Source organism: Canis aureus, chromosome 16 (assembly GCF_053574225.1).
Source record: "Canis aureus isolate CA01 chromosome 16, VMU_Caureus_v.1.0, whole genome shotgun sequence".
Classification (NCBI taxonomy): domain Eukaryota; kingdom Metazoa; phylum Chordata; class Mammalia; order Carnivora; family Canidae; genus Canis; species Canis aureus.
In genome coordinates, this window is record NC_135626.1 from 40,152,827 (window position 1) to 40,173,186 (window position 20,360).

General features: G+C 53.8%; 1 protein-coding gene across 8 annotated transcripts; it reads right to left on the minus strand.

Annotated features, from left to right (window-relative positions):
• Window positions 1-202: 202 nt before the first annotated feature.
• On the minus strand, window positions 203-11,476 carry HAP1 (huntingtin associated protein 1). 8 transcript variants are annotated; one of them, XM_077853194.1, is made up of 13 exons: window positions 10,990-11,476; window positions 9,925-10,001; window positions 9,403-9,519; window positions 9,086-9,279; window positions 8,761-8,866; window positions 8,603-8,669; window positions 7,052-7,182; window positions 6,579-6,653; window positions 6,103-6,258; window positions 5,860-5,951; window positions 5,542-5,580; window positions 4,382-4,788; window positions 203-2,299 (listed from the first exon to the last, which is right to left on the minus strand). In XM_077853194.1, exons 1-13 carry the CDS (start codon window positions 11,459-11,461, stop codon window positions 2,265-2,267), a joined length of 1,968 nt encoding a protein of 655 aa, XP_077709320.1. In that variant the 5' UTR covers window positions 11,462-11,476; the 3' UTR covers window positions 203-2,264. The 8 variants fall into 8 exon arrangements, with proteins under 8 accessions (XP_077709320.1, XP_077709317.1, XP_077709318.1 ...); XM_077853191.1 differs by lacking the exon at window positions 203-2,299 and adding an exon at window positions 2,850-3,131 and having other exon boundaries at window positions 6,103-6,237; XM_077853192.1 differs by lacking the exon at window positions 203-2,299 and adding an exon at window positions 2,850-3,131 and having other exon boundaries at window positions 5,860-5,930.
• Between the last annotated feature and the right edge of the window lie 8,884 nt (window positions 11,477-20,360).

Genomic DNA, 20,360 nt, shown 5'->3' on the forward strand with positions numbered 1-20,360 from the left:
AGATTTTATCTACTTATTTAATTTTTAGACTGTATTTATTTGACAGAGAGAGAGAGAGAGCACAAGGAGGGGGAGTAGCAGAGGGAGAGGGGGAGGCAGGCTCCCCACTGAGCAGGGAAATCCCGGGACCCTGGGATCATGACCTGAGCGGAAGACAGATGCTTTTTTTTTTTTTAAGATTTATTTATTTATTTATTCATGAGAGACACAGAGAGAGAGGCAGAGACACAGGCAGAGGGAGAAGCAGGTTCCATGCAGGGAGCCCGATGTGGGACCCAATCCTGGGACTTCAGGATCACATCCTGGGCCAAAGGCAGGCGCTAAACTGCTGAGCCACCCAGGGATCCCCAAGACAGATGCTTAACTGATTGAGCCACCTAGGCACCCCTGGGATGGATATTTTTAAATGGCTATACCTTATATATGTATGTATGTATGATGTAGGCTCCATACCCAGCATGGAGCCCATCGTGGGGCTTGAACTCAGGACCCTGAGATTGAGACCTGAGCTGGTATCAAGAGTCACAGCTTAACTGACTGAGCTACCCAGGTGCCCCTATTTTTTTGTTATATTTTATTTATGTATTAAAGAGAGAGTGAGAGAGAGCAAGAGAGCACAAGCAAGGAGAACAGTAGACGAGGAGGGAGAAGCAGACTCCCCACTGAGCAGGGTGCCTGATGTGGGGCTTGATCCCTCAACTCCAGAATCATGGCCTGAGCCCAAGGCAGATGCCCAACCAACTAAGCCATCTAGGTGCCCCTTTTTTTATTTTTTAAAGTAATCTCTACACCCAACATGAGACTCAAACTCATGACCCCAAGAACAAGAGACATGCTTCTTCCATGGAGCCAGTAAGGCACCCCTAAATGGCTACACTTTACATAGTTATTTGAATGCTTACATCATATCTTTGGTTTTGCCTCTTGTCCTGCAAATCCTAAACTATTTTCTATCTTTTAGAGAAAGTTTGCCAGTCCTAGGGGTCTGCACTACAGTTCTTTTATTTTTTTAAGATTTTATTTATTTATTCAGGAGAGACACAGGGAGAGAGGCAGAGACACAGGCAGAGGGAGAAGCAGGCTCAGGGAGCCTGATGCAGGACTCAATCCCAGGACCCCCGGATCACGCCCTGAGCCGAAGGTAGATGCTCAATGACTGAGCTACCCAGGCGTCCCTGCACTGCGGTTCTTATTGGGACTTGTCAGAGACTTCACATGGTGTCCTTGTCCACCATGGATACTTCTGGCATTGTGGGGTCCACCAAGTCATAAGTTCCAATCAGTAGGGCTGCCTGGACTGGCCCAAGAATTCTTCCTTGATTTGGGCTCTACTGGCAGCCTCCTAATTCGCTTGATAAATGGATCAGGGCAGTATTTCCAAGGACAGTAGTGTTGGTTCCAAAACCCAAAGAGTCCTAGCAAGCCCTGTGCCTCTTTTTTTTAGTAGTAGAGGTAAGGTTTGCCCTAGACTACTGAATCCCTAAAAACTTTACCAGGATTCCTGAATTTTTGCACTGTTTGTGCTCCAACTTCTGACACACGTGTCTTAGCAGCAGGGCGGCCAGAGTACTTGCCTCTTCCTTCTTACTAGGTCTGATTATTATGATGACATCGATGAATTGGACCATAGTGATACTCTGCAGAATGTCTAGATAATTATATTGCATCGGATGATATTGTGACAGAAAGCCAGGGAGCTGACACAGACTTGGGCAAGACTATGAGTGGGCACTGCAGTCTGTTCCAGGTAAATAGATAGGAAATCAAGTTTTCATCAAATCAACAGCAGCAGATAGGTATCAGAGGTTGTGTTGACCTCTCCTTGGAAAGCTGCCCACACTGGCACAGCTGTTGCAATCAGGTTGTCACCGGTTAAGGTGCAAGAGTTACCATGATGGCAATAGGCCATGGGGGTCTTGCCTGTGAATGGCCATATGATGGGACACCTGGGTGGCTCAGTAGGTTAAGCGTCCAACTCTTATTTTGGCTCATGTCATGATCTTGGGGATTGAGCTCCATGTTGGGTTCCATGCTTGCTCACATGCACTCTCTCTAAAATAAATAAACCGGGGCTCCTGAGTGGTTCAGTTGGTGAAGCATCTCCCTTTCTTTAGCATCCTCCCATTCTCAATTCCCCACTTTCGCCCAGAAGTGCTTCCTGGATCATCTTCCAAACTACTTGTTTTCAAATGCTGTTCCAGATCTGATTTCAGGTCTGAGGGATCTCTACCTAAGACAGTGGGTGACTCTTGTCGGTCTGTGTCTTATCCCTTGCAGCCAGGGTACTGGGCCAGAATCCCTGCAGCAGAAAAACAAGGAAAGGAGCCTAACTGTAGGTTCCAGAGGCCTGAGGGCTTGGGTTTACATCCCAGTTCCATGGCTAGCTGTTAGACCCTTGGGAGGGTCATTTAACTTGCCTGGGCCTGTTTCATCCTCCAGCAACCATTTATCAGCTCATCCACCACTCCACAGGGGTTGTTGATGTGACTAAGTAATGTTTTTAATAAAAGCGTATGGCAGGAATGCCTGGGTGGCTCAGTGGTTGATTGTCTGCCTTTGACTGAAGTCGTGATCCCGGAGTCCTGGGATCAACTCCCATGTTAGGCTCCCTGCAGGGAGTCTGCTTCTCCCTCTACCTATGTCTCTGCCTCTCTCTCCGTGTCTCTCATGAATAAATAAATAAAATCTAAAAAAAAAAAAAAAAAAAAAAGCCCTGGCGCATGATTCAGTATTAGAGCCCATTCTCTCTCTACAACTTTGCCGCAGCAAAGCTGCAGGCATAAGCACACACACATGCACACACACGCACAGACATGTGCACACTCCTAGAAAGATGCCAGAGGCCCGGCCAGGTAGCACACGGGTCCTTTATTTCCTGTACCGGCAGGTGTACGGCCTGACAAACAACAGAAGAGCGAGCAGCAGAGCAGGGAGCAGGGCCAGACCCACCGGGGTCCTGAGCCCCAGCCTAAGTTGGTCAGGACTGATGGTGCACTAGCAACAGACAGGAGGGTCCTGTTTGGGAGGATGGGAAGGAGGTTTCTGGGGCAGGTGGGACTTGGCCAGGCAGCTGAAGGAGGGGCCTCGGTCTGTCTGTGGGGCCTCTGTAGGCTGCTGAGGAACAGCAAAGCCTGGAAGAGAAGGTAAACGTATGTGAACTGGAGGCTGATGGTGGGCAGGGGCTGAGGCCTTGTCAGCTGTATCAAAAAGATAACCAGGATGGATCGTTGTGCAGGCCAGCCAACGAGGTCACCGTTCAGTTTACAAACTGCACAACCTTCCATGGTGACCCTGTTGAGGCTGCCCAGCAGTGACAAGGCCATCAGAGTGGGGGCTGGCCACATAATGACAGTGAGGCTAACAACAGGCTATAAATTCTACAGCTGACTGAGCAGGCCAGGCAGGCAGCAGACAGTCAGAGGGGAGAGACAGGCCAGGAAATCCTTATGGTGTAGTAGTGACGGAAACAGGCTCAGATCCATTCCAGCTGTGTGAGCTGTGTGACCTTGAAGTGTTACTCTAGCTCTGCAAACCTCAGGCTTCTCACCTAACAAAGGGGGATGGTAACTCCTACCTATGGGGGGTGTGAGTATGAAAGGAAACAATGCCAGTCACTAAATCACCTTTGGTATCTCTGTGAGCTCCTGGAAGGTAGGACTCACACTCGCAGAGCATGTAGCTGGCACTAAGCAGGTGCAGCTCCCCAAACCTTGGGGTTTCTAGCTGGGGAGAGGAGACCCGGACCCACCCCTTACCACCCTGAAGGAGACTCTAGCCCATCTTCAGACTTACCCAGGGAACTAGTCCAACTGCAACCCTTGCTGGCAGAGGCCTTTATCCCAATGGCCTGGGGGGCCCCAGGACACCCTTCCTTCTTCCCAGGCCCTGGAAGGGGGGTTGGCCCTGTCCTCCTCCAGACACTGGAAGTCCTGGGTAAGCATCCTAGCTCCTGCTCTGAGATCCCTCCCCCTACATAGTTTTTACCCACTGCTGCCACCACTGCTGTATGGCTGGGGAGCTTTGGGGATGGGGGAGGTGGAGTGGGAGGCCAGGGAAGGGGACAGGAGAGACAAGAAGCTGAGGTGCAATGGGGAGCTGTAGTCCTGATCTGATCCCCAGCCTCAGCCCCCAGGAGAAAAGGGGGTAGAGCTCTGAAATCCTAGGCAAATTCCACATAAATGAGTACTAGAGCTACAGCTCCTACAGAAAGAACCCAGAGGTGCCTATGCAACTGATATGCAAAGTGCATGCAAATCATCCCAGTGGGTGGGGCCAGGCTGGGGTAAGTGAGCACCCCAGAGCTCACCTATCCTCAACTTTCATAGGCTTGATGATCTGCAGCTTGTCCTGGCGGAAGGGAGGCCCCTGTGGGAGCACCCACCTTCCTGGAGCATTCTCCGCCTCAGCTGCCGCCTGTACCCCGAGTCCTGCCAGTTAGCCAGCTGCTGGAGGACATGCTTCATGCTTAGGTGAGAGGAGCCCAAGCCTGTGGCCTCCAGGGTTGAAGTCACTGTGTTCGTCTGCTTCGTCTGCTTCTGCTTCGTTGTCTCATCCAGCTGTGGTTCCACTTCCTCCCAGGCCTCAGTCTCCTCGGACACAAGCTCCGCCTCTTCTGTCGACCTCTCATCAGCTGGCACCACCTCTTCTGCAGCCCCTGGCTCTTCCTCAGGTACTGACTCCTCCGAAGGCACAAAATCTTCTGCCACAAAATCCTCTGCTCTCATTAACCCCTTCTCAGCCTCGAACCCCTGTCCCTGCTCTCGTGCCTCACCGCAGCGCAGCTTGTACCTGGGCAGGGAGACAGGAAAGTTTCTGTGCCCCTAAAGCCAACCCCAGCCAGAGCCCTCAGCCCCCCTCTTCCGCTCCCCCAGGACATTCCCAGGCACCAGGACTGAGGAGCTCTCCTGCTCTCTGCCCATCTACACACACACCCGACGGCTAACTTCCCACTTCTGTCCCAGCCAAGGGGAAAGGGGAGCTGGGTACCACCCTCGGGACTTCAAACACTCAGCCCAGGAACCAGGTGAGAAGGAGAGAGAACAGTCACCAACACTGCACAAGCCCTGCCTTCCCCTAGTACCCCCACCCTGTGCACAGCACAGAGCAGCAAGGATAGTATATTCCCTCCACTCCTCTCCAGGATTTAACCATCACAGGCCATCCCACAGCTAGTTGCCATAGGAACAAATCCATTTTAGTAAGGCTCAGACAGGTCAAGGGATTTGCCCAAAGGACACACAGCCAATAAAGGGATGAAGCTGGGACTCAGTCCCAGATGGTTCCAGCTCCTAGGCCAGTGCTCATTCACCTCTCAGTCCCTGGTGAGGTGAAGGGAAGGCTTCAGTCCCTATTTGGAACAGCCTAAGTCAGATGGCCATATATGGGGCAAGATCGGAAGGGAAAGGGTGCAGCCCCTTCTCAGAACAGCTGGGCGCAGCCAGCCCAGAGAGTAGAGCTTTCTCCAGGGTGGCAGGCCCACAGGTGGTTGTGTGGCTGCTGAAAAGTGAGAGCAGGTGACAGGGGAGCCCCTGGCCAGCTTACCCCAGGTGTGGCATCTCGTCTGCAGTAGTTCCATGATTCCTTCAATAGAGAAAAGGGCCTTCACTGTCCCAAGGCAATATTAGCTGAAACCACAAAGTCCCTGGGGCCCCAACATGGGAAAAGATCCCAGGGAAAAATGACAGACCCACACCCACGGACAGAGACAAGGGTGGGGAGGGGGAGGAACTGGGGCAGGTAACAGGGAGCATCATGAGTGAGGAAGGTAGGAAGCAAACCCCCTCCCCACTCTGGGAAAGTGAGTGCACATCAGGCAAGGGCCCAGGGGTGGGGGGGTGGGGCGCGGTTCCAGCAGCACACCTTTCCATAAAAAACACAGGGTCTGAGATAATCCTCCTTATAGACATTCTGAGCTCCTCGGCCAGGGTCTCCTGGAAACCAGGAAGGGCATCCTACAGTGGAAAGGCAGGCATTACCAGGGGACCCCCCCCAAAACTCCAGCCCCTACTGCCAGGGACAGAAAGGGACTGGGGATAGAAATCAGCCAGTGGGGCCAAGGCACAAGCACACAGAGGGCTGAGGCAGGCAGCCGGGGATCCTCACCAGAGGTGCAGTGTATGTGTAGTGGGTGACAGGGCCAGTGGACACAGAGGCCTGCTGGCGGAGGGTCTTCACCTCCTCCTGGGCCTCGGTCAGCATGCCCCCACGCTCCGTGTACTTCTCCTGCAGGCCCTGCAGCTGGGAAGCCACCTGCAGGTTCTGCGGGGACCCAGGCACCCCCAGACAAGCACACTGGGCCCATCTTCTCCCCACCGTGCAGGGAAGTGTGGGCTAAGAGGCAAGCAGTGCCCCCAGGCAGATCCCCGGACTCTCCTCCACTCAGACCCCATCTGAGCTGCTACCCGCCAGGCCCCATGCCAGATACCGAGGGCATGTAAAGGAACAGACCCAGAGCCTGTTCAAGGAGTTCGTCATCTTCCAGGGAGAGTCAGCCTCAGCCAGCTGACCAAGGGCCCCCAGTTCCCTGCTCTGGGCCAGGGGCTCGCAAAGGCTGGGGCAGGAGCCAGGGGGAGCTTCACCTCATCTTGGAGCCGCATCTGGATTTCTTTCTCCAAAACCAGCTGCTGCTGCAACTTCTCCGTCTCGACCCCATACTGGAAGGACCAAGACGGGTCAGCCAGACCTGGGACTGGCCAGCCCCACCCAAGTCCCTACCACCTCCGCCAAGTCTTCCCAGGCAAGTTGATGAGCCTTTGGCAACCCTTGAAGTATGAAGTCACAGGGAATGAGGCCACATAAGGCAAGAGAGTCATGTGGCCTGGTTTCTGGAACACCCCGTGACCCTCTCTGGGCCTTGGTCCCCTCCCTGCGACAACAAGGGGGCAGAATGAGATGCTCACTGAGATCTCCTCTGACTCTGACTCTGCCACAGCGAGGGGCCTATGAGCCTGGTTGAGCTGAGAGCTCCATGAGGCCAGGGCAGGAAGAAGGGGGCTGGGGTTTTGTGGGGACCAGGACAGAAGGAGGGAGCCATGCACACACCCAGACGCACCGACTGGCAGCGTCGCTGCAACTTCAAGACCTGGGTCCGCAGCTGGGTGACCTCCCTCCGCTGCTGGTCATGGCTCTCCATCCTGAGCGCCAGCACCTCTGACAGCTCGGCCATCTGCTGGCTGGCCTCGGCTGGGGAAGGGCAGGGACGGAAGGTCAGCGCTGGCTCCCATGGCCTTCAGCGACCAGTCTGGCCCTCCCGATGCCTCCATCTGCCCCACCCCTCGGCTCCTGCAGAGGACTCTGGGTTTCCAGGACTTTGCGTTCCTCCCTGGGTCTTCATTCCAATAAATGTTTGTTGACCAACATGGGGAAGGCCCTCGGTGAGCCCTGGGTGAGCAGTCCACAAGACCTGGTCCCAGTGCACACTGAGCTCAAGTCTAGTGGGGACACCGATGGGCAAGGAAATTCCACCAGCACCTACTCTGGGTAGGACAGAGCAAGTGTAAAGGGTGCACTGGGAGTCAGAGCTGCGGCTCCCATCCTGCCTTACACCGGCTTCGAAGCGAAGACCTGCAGGGTAAGCAGGCCAGCGAGGCAAAGAAGGGAGAACCAGGTCCAGGCAGCACGTGGAGCAGCCCAGAGCCAATCACCGGGCCCTGGGAGGGAGGGCTCAGGGGCTGGGCAGGGGGCTGAGGTTACCCTTTGGCCAATGGGAAGTTCAGGGTTTTAGGCCCAGGATGACATGGTCAGATTTGGTTTTAGAAAACTTATTTGGGGGGTGGAGCGTGGTTGCCTAGGTGGCTCAGTGGTTGAGTGTCTGCCTTTGGCTCAGGGCATGATCCGGGGTCCTGGGATCGAGTCCCTGCATCAGCTCCTCGTAGGGAGCCTGCTTCTCTCTCTGCCTATGTCTGTGTCTCTCATGAACAAATAAATAAATCTTAAAAAAAAAAAAGCAAAAAACAAACAAACAAACTATATTTGGGCTGTGTGCAGAAGGACCTGGAAGCACAGCAGTACAAAGTGACCAGTTAAGACCAGGCCTGGGCTAGAGCAGGGGGTGAGGAGGAGGGAGGAGACTTGAGCCTTTCTTAGGAGGTATTTGGAAGCAACAGAACTTGGGGACCAGCTCCGACGCAGGAACCAAGGGAAGGAAAGCCAGGCGTGCGGGGAGGGAGCAGCATGTTGCCATCTTGTGCCTGCATCTCACAACTAGACTTGGCTTCACGCTGCGCCTCCCTCATCATAAACACACGGTACTGCTACCAGCCCAGGCCCTGCCCCAGTCCCGGCAGGGCAACTCTGGCAACTCACAGCTCCTCTCTTCCTTGCTTCCAGGCCCTCCCAAATAACAAAAGGAAACAGGCATAGAGGGGCCCCCTAGCTTCTGTACAGCTCTTTACAGTGTGCTAAAGCACTTCCTCAGCTGTGCCTCTGGAGAGGTCTGCAGGGCTGAGATTATTCCTCCCCATTCTAAAGATGAAGGTTCAGAGAGGCCAAGGAACTTGTCCAAGCTCACACAGCTAGAACGAGTCAGAGCTGGAACTCAAACTCAGAGTCTTCCCTCTGCTCCTTGGGATAGCCCTCCACGAGAAGTTACAACCCCACGTACAAAACTGCTCCACACAATCCAGGATGAGCATCTGCTCCTCCTCCTCCAGGGCGTCGAGTTGAGAGGCCTGGAAGGAGGGAGAGAGGAAGGGAGAGAGGAAGGGGCAGGGGAGTCAACAGGCCCCTGCCTGCAGGGGCACCCCCTTGCCACATCCTCACCTCCTCTCTCAGCTGCTCGTTCTCCACCTCCAGCAGCCTCAGCTGCTCCTGGAGGGCTTCCAGCTGTGGGCAGAAGTGCAGTGACTCCGGCTCCCCCAGAGAAGTCCTAGGGGTGGGAGCCATAGGGGTCAGGGCACCGGCGGGGGGGGTGGCAGAGGGGGGACCCAGGTCCCAGTCCACCCAGGGTTGGCCCACTCAGGCTAAATGTAGTGGTCTCAGTTGGCCCAGCAACCCTGCTGGCAGCTACCCCATGTGTCCCTGTTTGCAAATATGGAAACTGAGGCACAGAGAAGGGGCTTCCCAGATGAAAAGGCAGGATACTCACAGCTCAGAGGCTCCATAGGGATGATCATGCTGCTCCTCCTCTTCCTCCTCTTCCTCCTCCTCCTCTGTCTCTTCTTCCTCCTCCTCCTCTTCTTCCTCTTCCCCCTCTTCCTCTTCTTCCTCCTCCTCCTCAGAGTCTGAGTAGAGCCGAAGGAGATCATCTCGCAAGCTCACCTGGTGTCTCAGGTGTAAAATCTGGCAGTGGGGGGAGAGGATCCCTGTTGGAACGCAGGCCGGGGCAGGCACAGGTCCTGGCACAAGGGCAATGAGGCAGGTCTGGGATGGCACCCCCCCTACCCCTCCTCCCTGCCCAGTTACCTCCTCCCTGGCTGAGCCCAGCATGGCTTCCAGCTTGCTGTTCTCCGCCATCAGAACACTGTTCTGCTTCACCAGGGACTGGCCAATGCGAGCCGCCGTATTTAGGTCCCGCTCTCTCTGCAGAGGGATCCACATCCATGGGGAATATTTTCATGTTTTCTGGGATCTCCCAGACAGTTGGGAGAAGCGAAGGAGTACACAGGGGTCAGCGGGAAGCTAGGCCACTAAACAAAACCCTTCCACACCCTAGTTTTCCAGGGTACTAGAAGAGTCTGCCATCAACCCACTGTGGGGCCCGACTCAGTTTCCCCTTATAGAAGAGAACAGATCAGATGGTTCTGAGACCAATTCCAGCCTAGACATCCCACATATACCTGCTTTCCATAAGAGGGATCCCCCAGCTTGGCCCCCAGAGAAATAGTCAAGCAGGAAATAGACAAGACTCCTACCCCTCCAGGGCAGAATTAGCATGGAGGCCTGGCTAAGGCTCAGGCTGGCCCCAGTAGGGAAGGCAGTACACACCTCCTCTAGCAAATTTAACATCACTTTGACATCTTCTTGGGTGATCTTGACTGGCAGGGGTCTGTCAGGGCACAGAGCTGCAAAAGCAGGTGGAGTGGCTGGGTCAGAAAGATGGTGGGGGGGCTCATAACCTACCTCACATCTCACTGTTTCCTGCCCTGTCCCCAGTTCTCCCCCAACAACAAGAGTCGGTGACAAGGAAGATGACTGAGCTCCCTTCCTGCCTCCAATATCCTCTCCACACACCCCCAGTACCGAGCACTCCCTTCCCTGCTCCCAGGGCCAACTGGACTCTTTTTTGTTCTGGAAAGCCCTGGGTGAGATGAAGGATCACAGTCCTCCAAGCTCGGCCGCCTGGGTCCCTGGCACCTAGAAGAATGCAGGCGGCTAGTGGAACGGAAGTGCAGCCGCAGACTGACTCATCACCCCTTCCCCAGAGGGCAGCCTTGGCCGACTCACTGGAGCCTCATGGGTCATAAAAAAAAAGACACAGTCACCCACCCACCGTGCACCTGTTGCATGTGGAGAGGAGGAAGAGACTTTTCCGGCACTGAGTAGGGGGACGGAGAGTCTAGACCCAATCCAGGGATCTCCCACCACCCAGGAGAGGCCAGGAGGGGAAAAAAACCTGAGGCCCAGCCCACCCCCAGGCTGGGGAAGGCAGGGCTTTGACCCCCTCCCCTAAAGATTGCCAAAGCCGCCCCCTCCGCCGCCCCCTCACGTCCCCGGCGCTGGTTTGGCGGCCAGCGCAGACTCAGAGCACCGTGGGCAGCGCCCCCCCTCCCCCCGCCCTCTCCGGGCACTGCGGGAGCCTGATCTGCGGAGCAACGGGCGCGCGCCGAGCCCCTGCACCTGACCCACCGACAGCAATCGGGAGACGACAGAAGGGAGGAGGAAGGAGATGGGGAGGAGGCGACCCGACAGGCCCCGCAGACAGCGACGTCTCATCACCGAGGGATGAGACTGAGTGCCGGGGGGGGCGGGGCGCCTGGAGCCGACGGGGCCCCCTTCTCCATGGAAATGCCCGTGTCCCACCAGCTCTGGGGTTCCGGGGACCCGGTTTACCTTCCTCCAGCTCCCGAATGAAGGCGGCACGGTCGGGGCCCGACACCCCAGGCCGACGGCCCATGCGGGCGGCCGGCGTCTTCCAGATGCCTGCCGCCTTCCCAGTCCCCAGGCCAGCGGCCCGGGGACCCAAGGGCCCCTGGAATATGAAGCGGGTCCATGGCGCGTCCAAGCTGCGGGGCACGGCCTGGGCATTCCCCTGGAGAACGGAGAATGTGGACGTGCGCGGGGCTCCTGCCGCCGATCCGGCCTTGGAGGTGGGGCGAGCGCGGGCCTGGGGTCCCGAGACGCACGCGGACCTGGAGCCTGCCGCCTGCGCCCCCGCGGGTGCGTGCGCAGGGCCGCGCTCGGGCCGCGCAGAGGGCTCCGGAGCGGGACTGGCCGCGGGGCGGGGTGCGAGGGGGACTCGCGCCGGAGCCCCGGGCCTCACGCGGCGCCCCGCGGCGCCCTGGCCCGACCCCCTAGGACGCATCTCGCTCGAGTCCGCAGTCGGCTGCCGCAGCCAGGCCTTTATAGCCAGCGCCGCGAGTGGGCGCCCGCCGGGCCGTACCACGCGCGGGAGTGGGCGGCCGGGAGCCAGCGGTGGGGCCCGGGCCTGGGGGCGCGCGCGCGGGAAGCTCTCGGCGGCAGGAGCAGAGCGCAAAAATCAGAAGAAGGAGAAGAGTCGAGCGGCGGCTCCAGCTGGTTCCATGGGCTTGGGGTCCGAGGGCAGGACTTCTCCTCCCCTCTCCGCCTCCGGAGAATGGTTCTGTCCCAAGTCGCCGCGGCCCTGGAATTCGGGTACAGACTTCGAGGACCCCGGCTGGGGACGCCTCCCTCTGCTCCCGCGGGGCTGCGGCTGCCCACCTGGATGTGAGCGGGGAGTTAGGCCCGTCCTGTGCCGTCCCCGGGAGCTGGGGGGTGAATCCAACTCCGGGATGCTTTGAGCGCGCTGCCCAGGGTGGCGCGTCACGCACTCGGCCCCGCGCTCCCACCCCGCGCTCCAGCCGCCCCACAGCCCTCTTGCTTACTTCGGAGTTCATCCTATTACCTTTCCTTGTGCTTTGCCTCCAGCCTTCATCCACTCTGCCCACCTCCTTCCACCCTGCAAACCTGTTCTTCCTGGAGACCGCGCTCAGAGGAGGTCTCCCGGTGAAGACTCCTGCGACCGCGTCCCGCGTGGCCCCAAGCATCCTTATCAGTGGCCGGCAGTGCTCAGAGTGCGTCTGTCCCCAAGACCACACCTGCGGCCCTTCAGCGCAGGGAACGCGCCACGGGAGGCGGTACCCACGAGAGAGTGAGAGTCCAGTGGTCCCAAAGTCCGGAATGAGCGGGGTGGGGCAGCACAGGAGTCTGGGGGCCATTTCTGCACCTTTAGGCTGGAAGAACCCGCAGGCCTGAAAGAGACGGTGGTGGCACTAATTCTTTTCAAGCCTTAGAATCATCCCTGGTGCCGCAGTTTTCTTCCCTTGAATAACCAATCCTGCTTAATTTACCTTCTAAATATGCCTCAAACGTGCACTCTCCTCCTCTCCAGCCCCTCTGCTGTTGAGGCCTCATCCTCTCTTCTAGATTTTCGTGATACTGTGCTCGCTTCGGCAGCACATATACTAGATTTTCGTGATACTCCCCCTGCCCCCTCCACATGAATCCATCCCTAAGGAATTCCAGGAACCCCTTGCACATAGCCACCACTCCAAGCCTGAGCCCAGGACAGAGGCTCTTGCCCAAGGACTGCACCTGGGACAGAGGCTCCTACTGCTGACACGTGCCTTTGGGGCCAGACATCCAGGTCATAGCACAGGACAAGAGATGCAAACCAGGGACAAGGATCAGACTACCTGGTCCACCAGCTTTCCACAGAGAAGCATTGTGATAAGAATTTCATCTGGGTCCATTCATTCATTTGACAAGTCCCTACTATAGGGTGCCTGGGGGGCTCAGTCGGTTGGTCATGATCTCAGGGTCCTAGGATAAAGTCCCACGTCAGGCTCCCTGCTCCATGGAGAGTCTTCTTCTCCCTCTCCCTCTGCCTCTTCTCCTGCTCGTGCTCTCTCACTATCTCTCTCTGTCAAATAAATAAAATCTTTGAAAAGAAAGAAAGAGAGAGAGAGGGTCTCTACTATATATATATATATATATATATATATATATATATATATACATACACTCTCAGACTAGAGTAGGGAACAAGAGAAATCCCTGCTCTCCTGGAGTTCAGATTCTAGAAAGGGAAACAAATAAATGAGAAAACAAGACAATTACAAAGTATGGTGAATTTGGGGGGGAGGGAAACAACAAAGCAAGGAACTATGAGAAAAATAGGAATAACCTGTCTGATGGGGTGGTCTGGGTGGGTGGGGGAGGACAATCATTAATGGCTTGGTAGTTTGCATCTCAGACCACTCCAGCCTTCACAGCCAGCTCATACCTGTCCCCCTCCAATGGCAGCCTCTCTCCTCAGGAGCCAGTATTCCTCATTCCTGACTGGTGAGTGAACCCTGGTGCCCATTCACCTCCCCAGCACCAAATCCTTCATGCCCACCCCCATCAGCCCCACGGGGAATTATCTGCCTGTTTATCAAAGGGGCAATCTTCCTTAGTCATGTTATTTCTAAAATACTGGCTCCAAGTCCAGCCTCCTCTGGGCAGGGAAGTAAGAAGCAGTTCCCCTGTGGACTTCAGACCCCTCCCAACCTTTGCCCACAGGCCTCTTCATCCTCATTTCCTCCCCTCCTCCCACCCAGACTGCAATACTCCTTCCGAACTATTAAGGGGGGCTCAGGCCAAAGGCATGGGGATAAGAAGAGGAGGCATCCAAGATTCACAACCCCTGTGCTTTTCACGTGCTGTCCTGTTTTCTGATGATTATCTTGAGCTGCTTTAATATTTGTTGACTTCCTTTCTTCTTTCATCTCCACTGTTCCTGTCCCCCTAAACTATCCATCATTATTCATTCAACACACATGTATTAAGCACCTGGATGCCAGGCAATGTGACAGGTGTTGGGGACATATCAGGAGACAAAACACACAAAGATCTTTGCCCTCCTAGGGCCCACATACAATGGGGAGCCACAAATAATAAACAAAGAAGCAAATCAGAGAGTATATTACATGGGGCATGTACTGTGGAGGAAAAGACAACAGGAGGGGCTGCCTGGGAGCAGTAGGCAGGCTGTGGGGTGCAAGTTAAACATCAGGGTGGTCCCTGAAGAGTCACTTCTGTCCAAAGCAGATGGAGGGAGGGAGCAGGAGAGGATAGTCACTGAAAGAAGGTGAAAGACAACAGCAAAAGCAAAGGTTTGAGGCAGAAGGAGGTGATGGGAATGGCCTAAATCATCAGAGAGAATTGCAGGTGGTGGAGTCAGAAAGGGAGCAGCAGGCTCATGGACCAGACCTCACTTGAGGAAGTGGAGGGCTTGTCGTCAGAGAGATGTCATCTAACTTGGGTTGAACAGGAAGGCCAGGGCTGAGAGTAGACAGACAGTGGGCGGTGTCTTAGTCTGCTCAGGTGGTTTTAACAAGACCCCCTAGACTGGGTGGCTTATAAACTGTTTCTCAGAGATCTGGAGGCTGCAAGTCCAAGATCAAGGTGCCCACGGATTTAGTGTCTGGTGAGACCTCCAATTCCTGGTCCAGAGACAATTGTCTTGTCTTCTCCCTGCGGTCCTCACAGTGGTTGAAGGGTGAAGGGTGCTAGCTCCCTGGGGCCTCTTTTACAAGAGCCACTGGTTCCCATTTGTGAGGCTTCCCACTTCAAAACCTAATCACTTCCCAAAGGGCCCCCCTCCAAACACCATCACTCTGGGAGTTAGGATTTCAACATGAATTGCAGGGGGATACAAACATTTAGACCATAACAACCCTGTCCCTCTTTTAAAAAAAGCAAAACAACAAAAACAAAATAGCTTTAAAAAAAAGATTTATTTATTTATTTATCTCAAAGACAGAGTGTGCATGAGGTGGAGGGGGTACAGAAAGAAGGGAGGAAGAAGATTATCTACTAAGTGCAGCCCGGGTGGTTCAGTGGTTTAGTGCTGCCTTCAGCCCAGGGCGTGATCCTGGAGTCCCAGGATCGAGTCCCACGTCAAGTTCTCTGCATGGAGCCTGCTTCTCCCTCTGCCTGTGTCTCTGCTTCTCTCTCTCTCTCTCTCTCTCTCTCTCTTTCTCTCTCTCTCTCTGTGTCTCATGAATAAATAAATAAAATTTTAAAAAAAGATTGTCTACTAAGCTAAAGCCAAGAGTCAGCCACTTAACCTACTGAACCATCCAGGCACCCCTAAAAATGTCCAGGGGTGCCTCGCTGGCTCAGCCAGTGAGGCATACAACTCTTGATCCCAGGGTTGTGAGCTCAAGCACCAAGCTGTGTATAGATATTACTTAAAAATAAAATAAAAAATAAAATAAATAAAATAAAATAAAATAAAATAAAATCAGAGGGGTGCCTGGGTGGCTCAGTCAGTTAAGCATCTGCCTTTGGCTCAGGTCATGATCTCAGGGTCCTGGGATCGAGCCCTGCATCAGGCTCCCTACTCAGCGGGGAGTCTGCTTCTTCTTCCTCTCTGCTTGTGCTCCTCTCTCTCTGTGTCTCTCTATATATCTCAAATAAATAAATTGAATTAATCTTTTTTAAAAAATAAAATAAAATCATAGGGGCTCCTAGGTGGCTCAGTCGGTTGAGCATCAACTTGATTTCTGTTCAGTTGGTGATCTCAGGTCATGGGATCCAGCCCTAGGTCTGCCGCCCACCTCAGCAAAGAGTCTGCTTGGGATTCTCTCTCTCCCTCTGCCCCTCCTCCCACCAAAATAAACAAATAAATCTTAAAATAAAATAAAATCATAAATAAATAAATAAATAAATAAATAAATAAATAAATAAAAGTGTCCAATAGGTGGTTTTCAGCATATTCAGAGCTGTGCAACCAACACCAGTATCTAGTTTCTTAACATTTTTTTATCACCTACCCCTACAAAACTCCCCATACTAATCAGCAATGAGTTCTTATCTCCCCTTCATCCCACCCGCGTTGTTCTTAGCCTCTGGTAACTGCAAATCTATTTCGGTCACAACAGATTTGTATTTTTAAATGTTCTAGCAGCTATAGTGTATTTTTTTAACTTTTCTTTTTTTTTTAATCGAAGTAAGCTTCACACCCATTGTGGGGCTTGAACTCACAGCCTCAAGATCGAGAGTCCCATGCTCCACTGACTAAGCTTGTGAAGTGCCCTAAAATTAGTTTTAATAATATATTTTATTTAATTTAATGTCTCCAAAATATTATCACTTCAACATGTAATCAACATAAAAAATTATTAATGAGATTATATTTTGCATTTTTTATACTAAACTGAGAGTGCATTTTATTCTTATAGCACATCTCAATTGGGACTCGAATTCATTCTTCTCTTTATTTCCCTGAGTGTAATTTGTCTTTTTTTCCCCTGAATACTTTTTTTTTTTTTTTTTTTTTAAGATTTGTTTACTTGGGGCACCTGGGTGGCTTAGTGATTTGAGCATCTGCCTTTGGCTCAGGTCCTGATTCCTGGGTCCTGGGATCGAGTCTTGCATCAAGCTCCCCACAGGGAGCCTGCTTCTCCCTCTGCCCATGTCTCTGCCTCTGTCTCTGTATCTTTCATGAATAAATAAATGAAATATTTTTTAAAAATAAAAATTTATTTATTTATTTGGGGGGTGGCAGAGAACAGGACATAAATAGGTGCCCATTCCATACTAAATGGACGTTTGCTGAGCTGACTTATCCCTGTTCATGAGAAAGCAGCCCTGAGGACCCTGGGAAGTTTGAGGTGAAGAAGAAAGTGGAGTGGAGAAGACAGACATGGAGGGGACCCTGCAGGCTCCCAGGACACTGCACCCTCTAGGTCTGGACACTCGTGCAGAGTAACTCTAGCTACAGCCACCAGGGGGCAGTGCCAGCCCACATATCCCTACCCTCACCCAGGCGGCCCTCACCTGTGGGATCAGTGACCCCACAAGAGGCAGAGTAAGGATGGTGACTTCATTTTGCAGATGGAGAAGCCAAAGCTCAGACCCCTGGTCACTCGTGGGCCTCTTGGCCTGGCTGATGGATGTCTCCCACAGCGCAGGGCTGCCCAGGAGACCCGGCCGGGCCCCTCTCCAGCAGTGTCCGTCAGCCTTGTCCCCCAGAGGGATTGGCAGGACAGAAACCCGAGGCCTCCTGCCTTCCCTCCTAGCATGCACCCTCTGACACCTGCTGAACCAGAGAGAGGATAGGAAGGGACCCGTGACCCCTCACAGCCATGAACATGGGGGCACAGTCACTCCAAAACCCAGCCTCAGGCCATGCACACACACACACACACACACATACACACACACACACTCAGGCCACCACTCCTGGCCTGATCTGGAAAACGAACCTAGGACAGGCTACCCCACAGCAAGGGCCCCTGAGGGTCGGTGCCAGGGATATGGGCACGGCCAGACACCAGGACCACTTTCTGCATCAGACAGAAGGGAGTGCCCTGGGCATAGGGCCGGGGAGCCGCCTCACCACCCCCACTCCTACTCCTCTCCTGCAGGACCCCTGGGAGCCCTCCTCCCTCTCCTGGCCCCTCTTCCTCACCAGGTGCCCAGGCCCCTCCGCAAGGTAAGGCCCCCCTTCCTTTCTTCCTCCTCCCCAGACCCTGACCGGACTCCTGGGCACAGAACACTGCAAGCCTCTCCCAAGCCTGGAGTGAGGACTTGGGGACACAGGGGTCCTGCGCTGCTCAGCCTGGTGTCTTCTGGGTTTCTAGGCCCCCTGCTGGTCAGGGCGAGGGAAGGCAAGAGGCTTGGAGAAAGGGCAGAGGGGAAGTACGGGATGATGGAGGGGGCCGGGCTCTAGCAGGGATGGCCAGGATCCTAGGGGACGATAATGACCTCCACTCCAAACCCCACGGCACCCTCTCTCTCATCTGGGGGCTCTTGTCTTGGTGGGGCACCCACCACCTGCCACCCACAGAGCCTGCAGACTGGCCCCTGCTCTTCTCCGGCTGTCCTGCTGAGGGCGGCCTCCTCCTCTGAGAAGCCCTCCCTGGTCCCAGGAGGGGTGCCTCCCTGTTGTGCCTTCTCCTGGCATCTTCCTGCCTCTCACTGCTCACAATGTAAGAATCTGTTACTTATAAGGTGGTTATTTAACCAGGAGAGTAGTGTCTCCTCACTTCTGTATCCTTAGGGCTCTAACCAGAGTAAGCACTTAGTATCTGTTGAATGACCACATGATGGATTCTCTGGGTGAGTCTGGTTGTGGGAGGGGGTGGGGAGTGTCCCCCCAAGATTCCGGAGAGGCTTACCCAGTTAAGGTGAGATCCTACGGCTCTGGACGCTGCACAGCGCTCCACACTCCCCAACATAGGTGAGCCCCACCAGGACACCTCCCAGGACACAAGGACAGCTGACCCTCGGGGGTGGAGGGTGTTAGGGGACTCCAGCATAGTCCCCTCCCTGCTTCGTACTTAGAGCCCCTCGGCTCAGCCTTCACTCACTTCCTCTAGGCTCCAGAGTTGGAGGCCTAAGTGGGATAGGATCTATCAGCAGGTGGCTGGTCACAGGGCCTGCCCCGGGCCTGGGAGTCTCCGTGGGAAGCACCTGGGAGCCAGGTTGAGGGAACCACAGCACCCAGTGTCAGGGAGGGCAGGGCCATCAGCCATGTCTAGCCTGCTGGGTAGGCAATGGTGGCGAGCCTGGGAGGCTGTTCTCCTGTCCTTGGGCCTCTCTCCTCTATCTCCAGGGTCAGGGAGATGACAGAGGAGCCCTTCACTCCCTGACTCTGTCCCCCGACTCACCGGCTCCTTCTGAACCCTGGGTCCATGTCCAGACTCAGAGCCCTTCCAGGAACAAGTCATGGGGTTGGTGGACAGCAAAGCAGGGAGAAACACAAATTCACTGGGTCCCCTAAGCTTTGTATGTGTTACTTCATTTTATCATCACCAAAAGGAAGAATAAATATTATTTGATAGATGAGAAACAGGGGGTTAGCACCCCTGACCACTGAGTGAGGACTGCAGGCATTCCAGCCAACCCCAGCAGAGGAAAGTGTCCTGGGGTTCCCTTGTCACAGGCACCTCATTGTGCCATGTTCCATGGAGACCTTTCACCAGTTTCGCCTCATTTTTCAGCCTGTTTCTTGCTCAACCCACGGTCATTTCTCTTTACTCTGTGTTCAGTTTCCCCTCCTCATGTCTTTGCTGCTCCCACTGCCGGGAAGGCTCGGGTACCTTCCAAGATTTCCGTCAAACACCTGCTCATTTGAAAGGTGGCTCAGTTGTCACCTTCTCCCTCCATAGGCTCACAGAACCCATGAAACCCACAGCACCCTGCACACGTGCACACTCTCCTGCTAGCATTGCTTCCCTGTCCGATTTGCACTGGAAGAATGTGGGGCATCTCTATCCCTAGGGCCTTAAGCAAAGCCTGGCAGAAAGCAGGTCTTTATGAAGCTTTTGGTGATTGAATGAACGAATGACCCATGAATCTAGTCCATGAAGAGTGCTCCTGTCCCTTCCAGAGACACTACATCCCTATCAATACAGACCAGGACTGCGTTTGGACACATTTTCCAACAGGGTCGTTGTACTAGTAATTATTGGGAACTGGGGGTCAACTAACTGAATTTCTCAAATCTTTCCCACGTGTCCTGGATGTTACCAAGTTTCCCCATTTTCTCCATATGTGTGTAGATGTTTTTGGATTAAAGCATAGGATTTAGGATTCCATCTAATTATTTCCTACCTGGCTATTTTATCTTGTCGATTGTGTCTTTTTTAGCCAACGAACATGTTTTTTGGGTGAGGTTGTGTAGACAGGTTTTAAAAATTTTTTTTTTAGTGTAAGACTTACTTTATTTTTCATTTTTAAATTAATTTTTTTTATTTTATTTTTTTTCTTAAGCAGGTGCCACATGCATGAAGCCAAGGGGGTTCTGACCCTACAATCCTGAGACCAAGGCCTGAGCTGAGATCAAGAATCAGACATTTAACTGACTGAGCTACTCAGGTACCCTGAAGATTTTGTTTTTAAGTAATCTCTACACCCAATGTGAGGCTTGAACTTAGAACCCCAAGTCACACTCTACTGACTGAGCCAGGTAGTTGCCCTAGTAATACTTACTTTAAAAACATTTTTAATTTTTTTAAAGATTTATTTATTTATGATAGACATAGAGAGAGAGAGGCAGAGGGAGGGAGAAGCAGGCTCCATGCCGGGAGCCCAACGCGGGACTTGATCCCGGGGCTCCAGGATCACGCCCTGGGTGGGCCAAAGGCAGGCGCCAAACCACTGAGCCACCCAGGGATCCCCACATTTTTAATTTTTTAAATAACTTTTTTAAAGTTGACAGACTGGGGCACCTGGGTGGCTCAGTTGGTTGA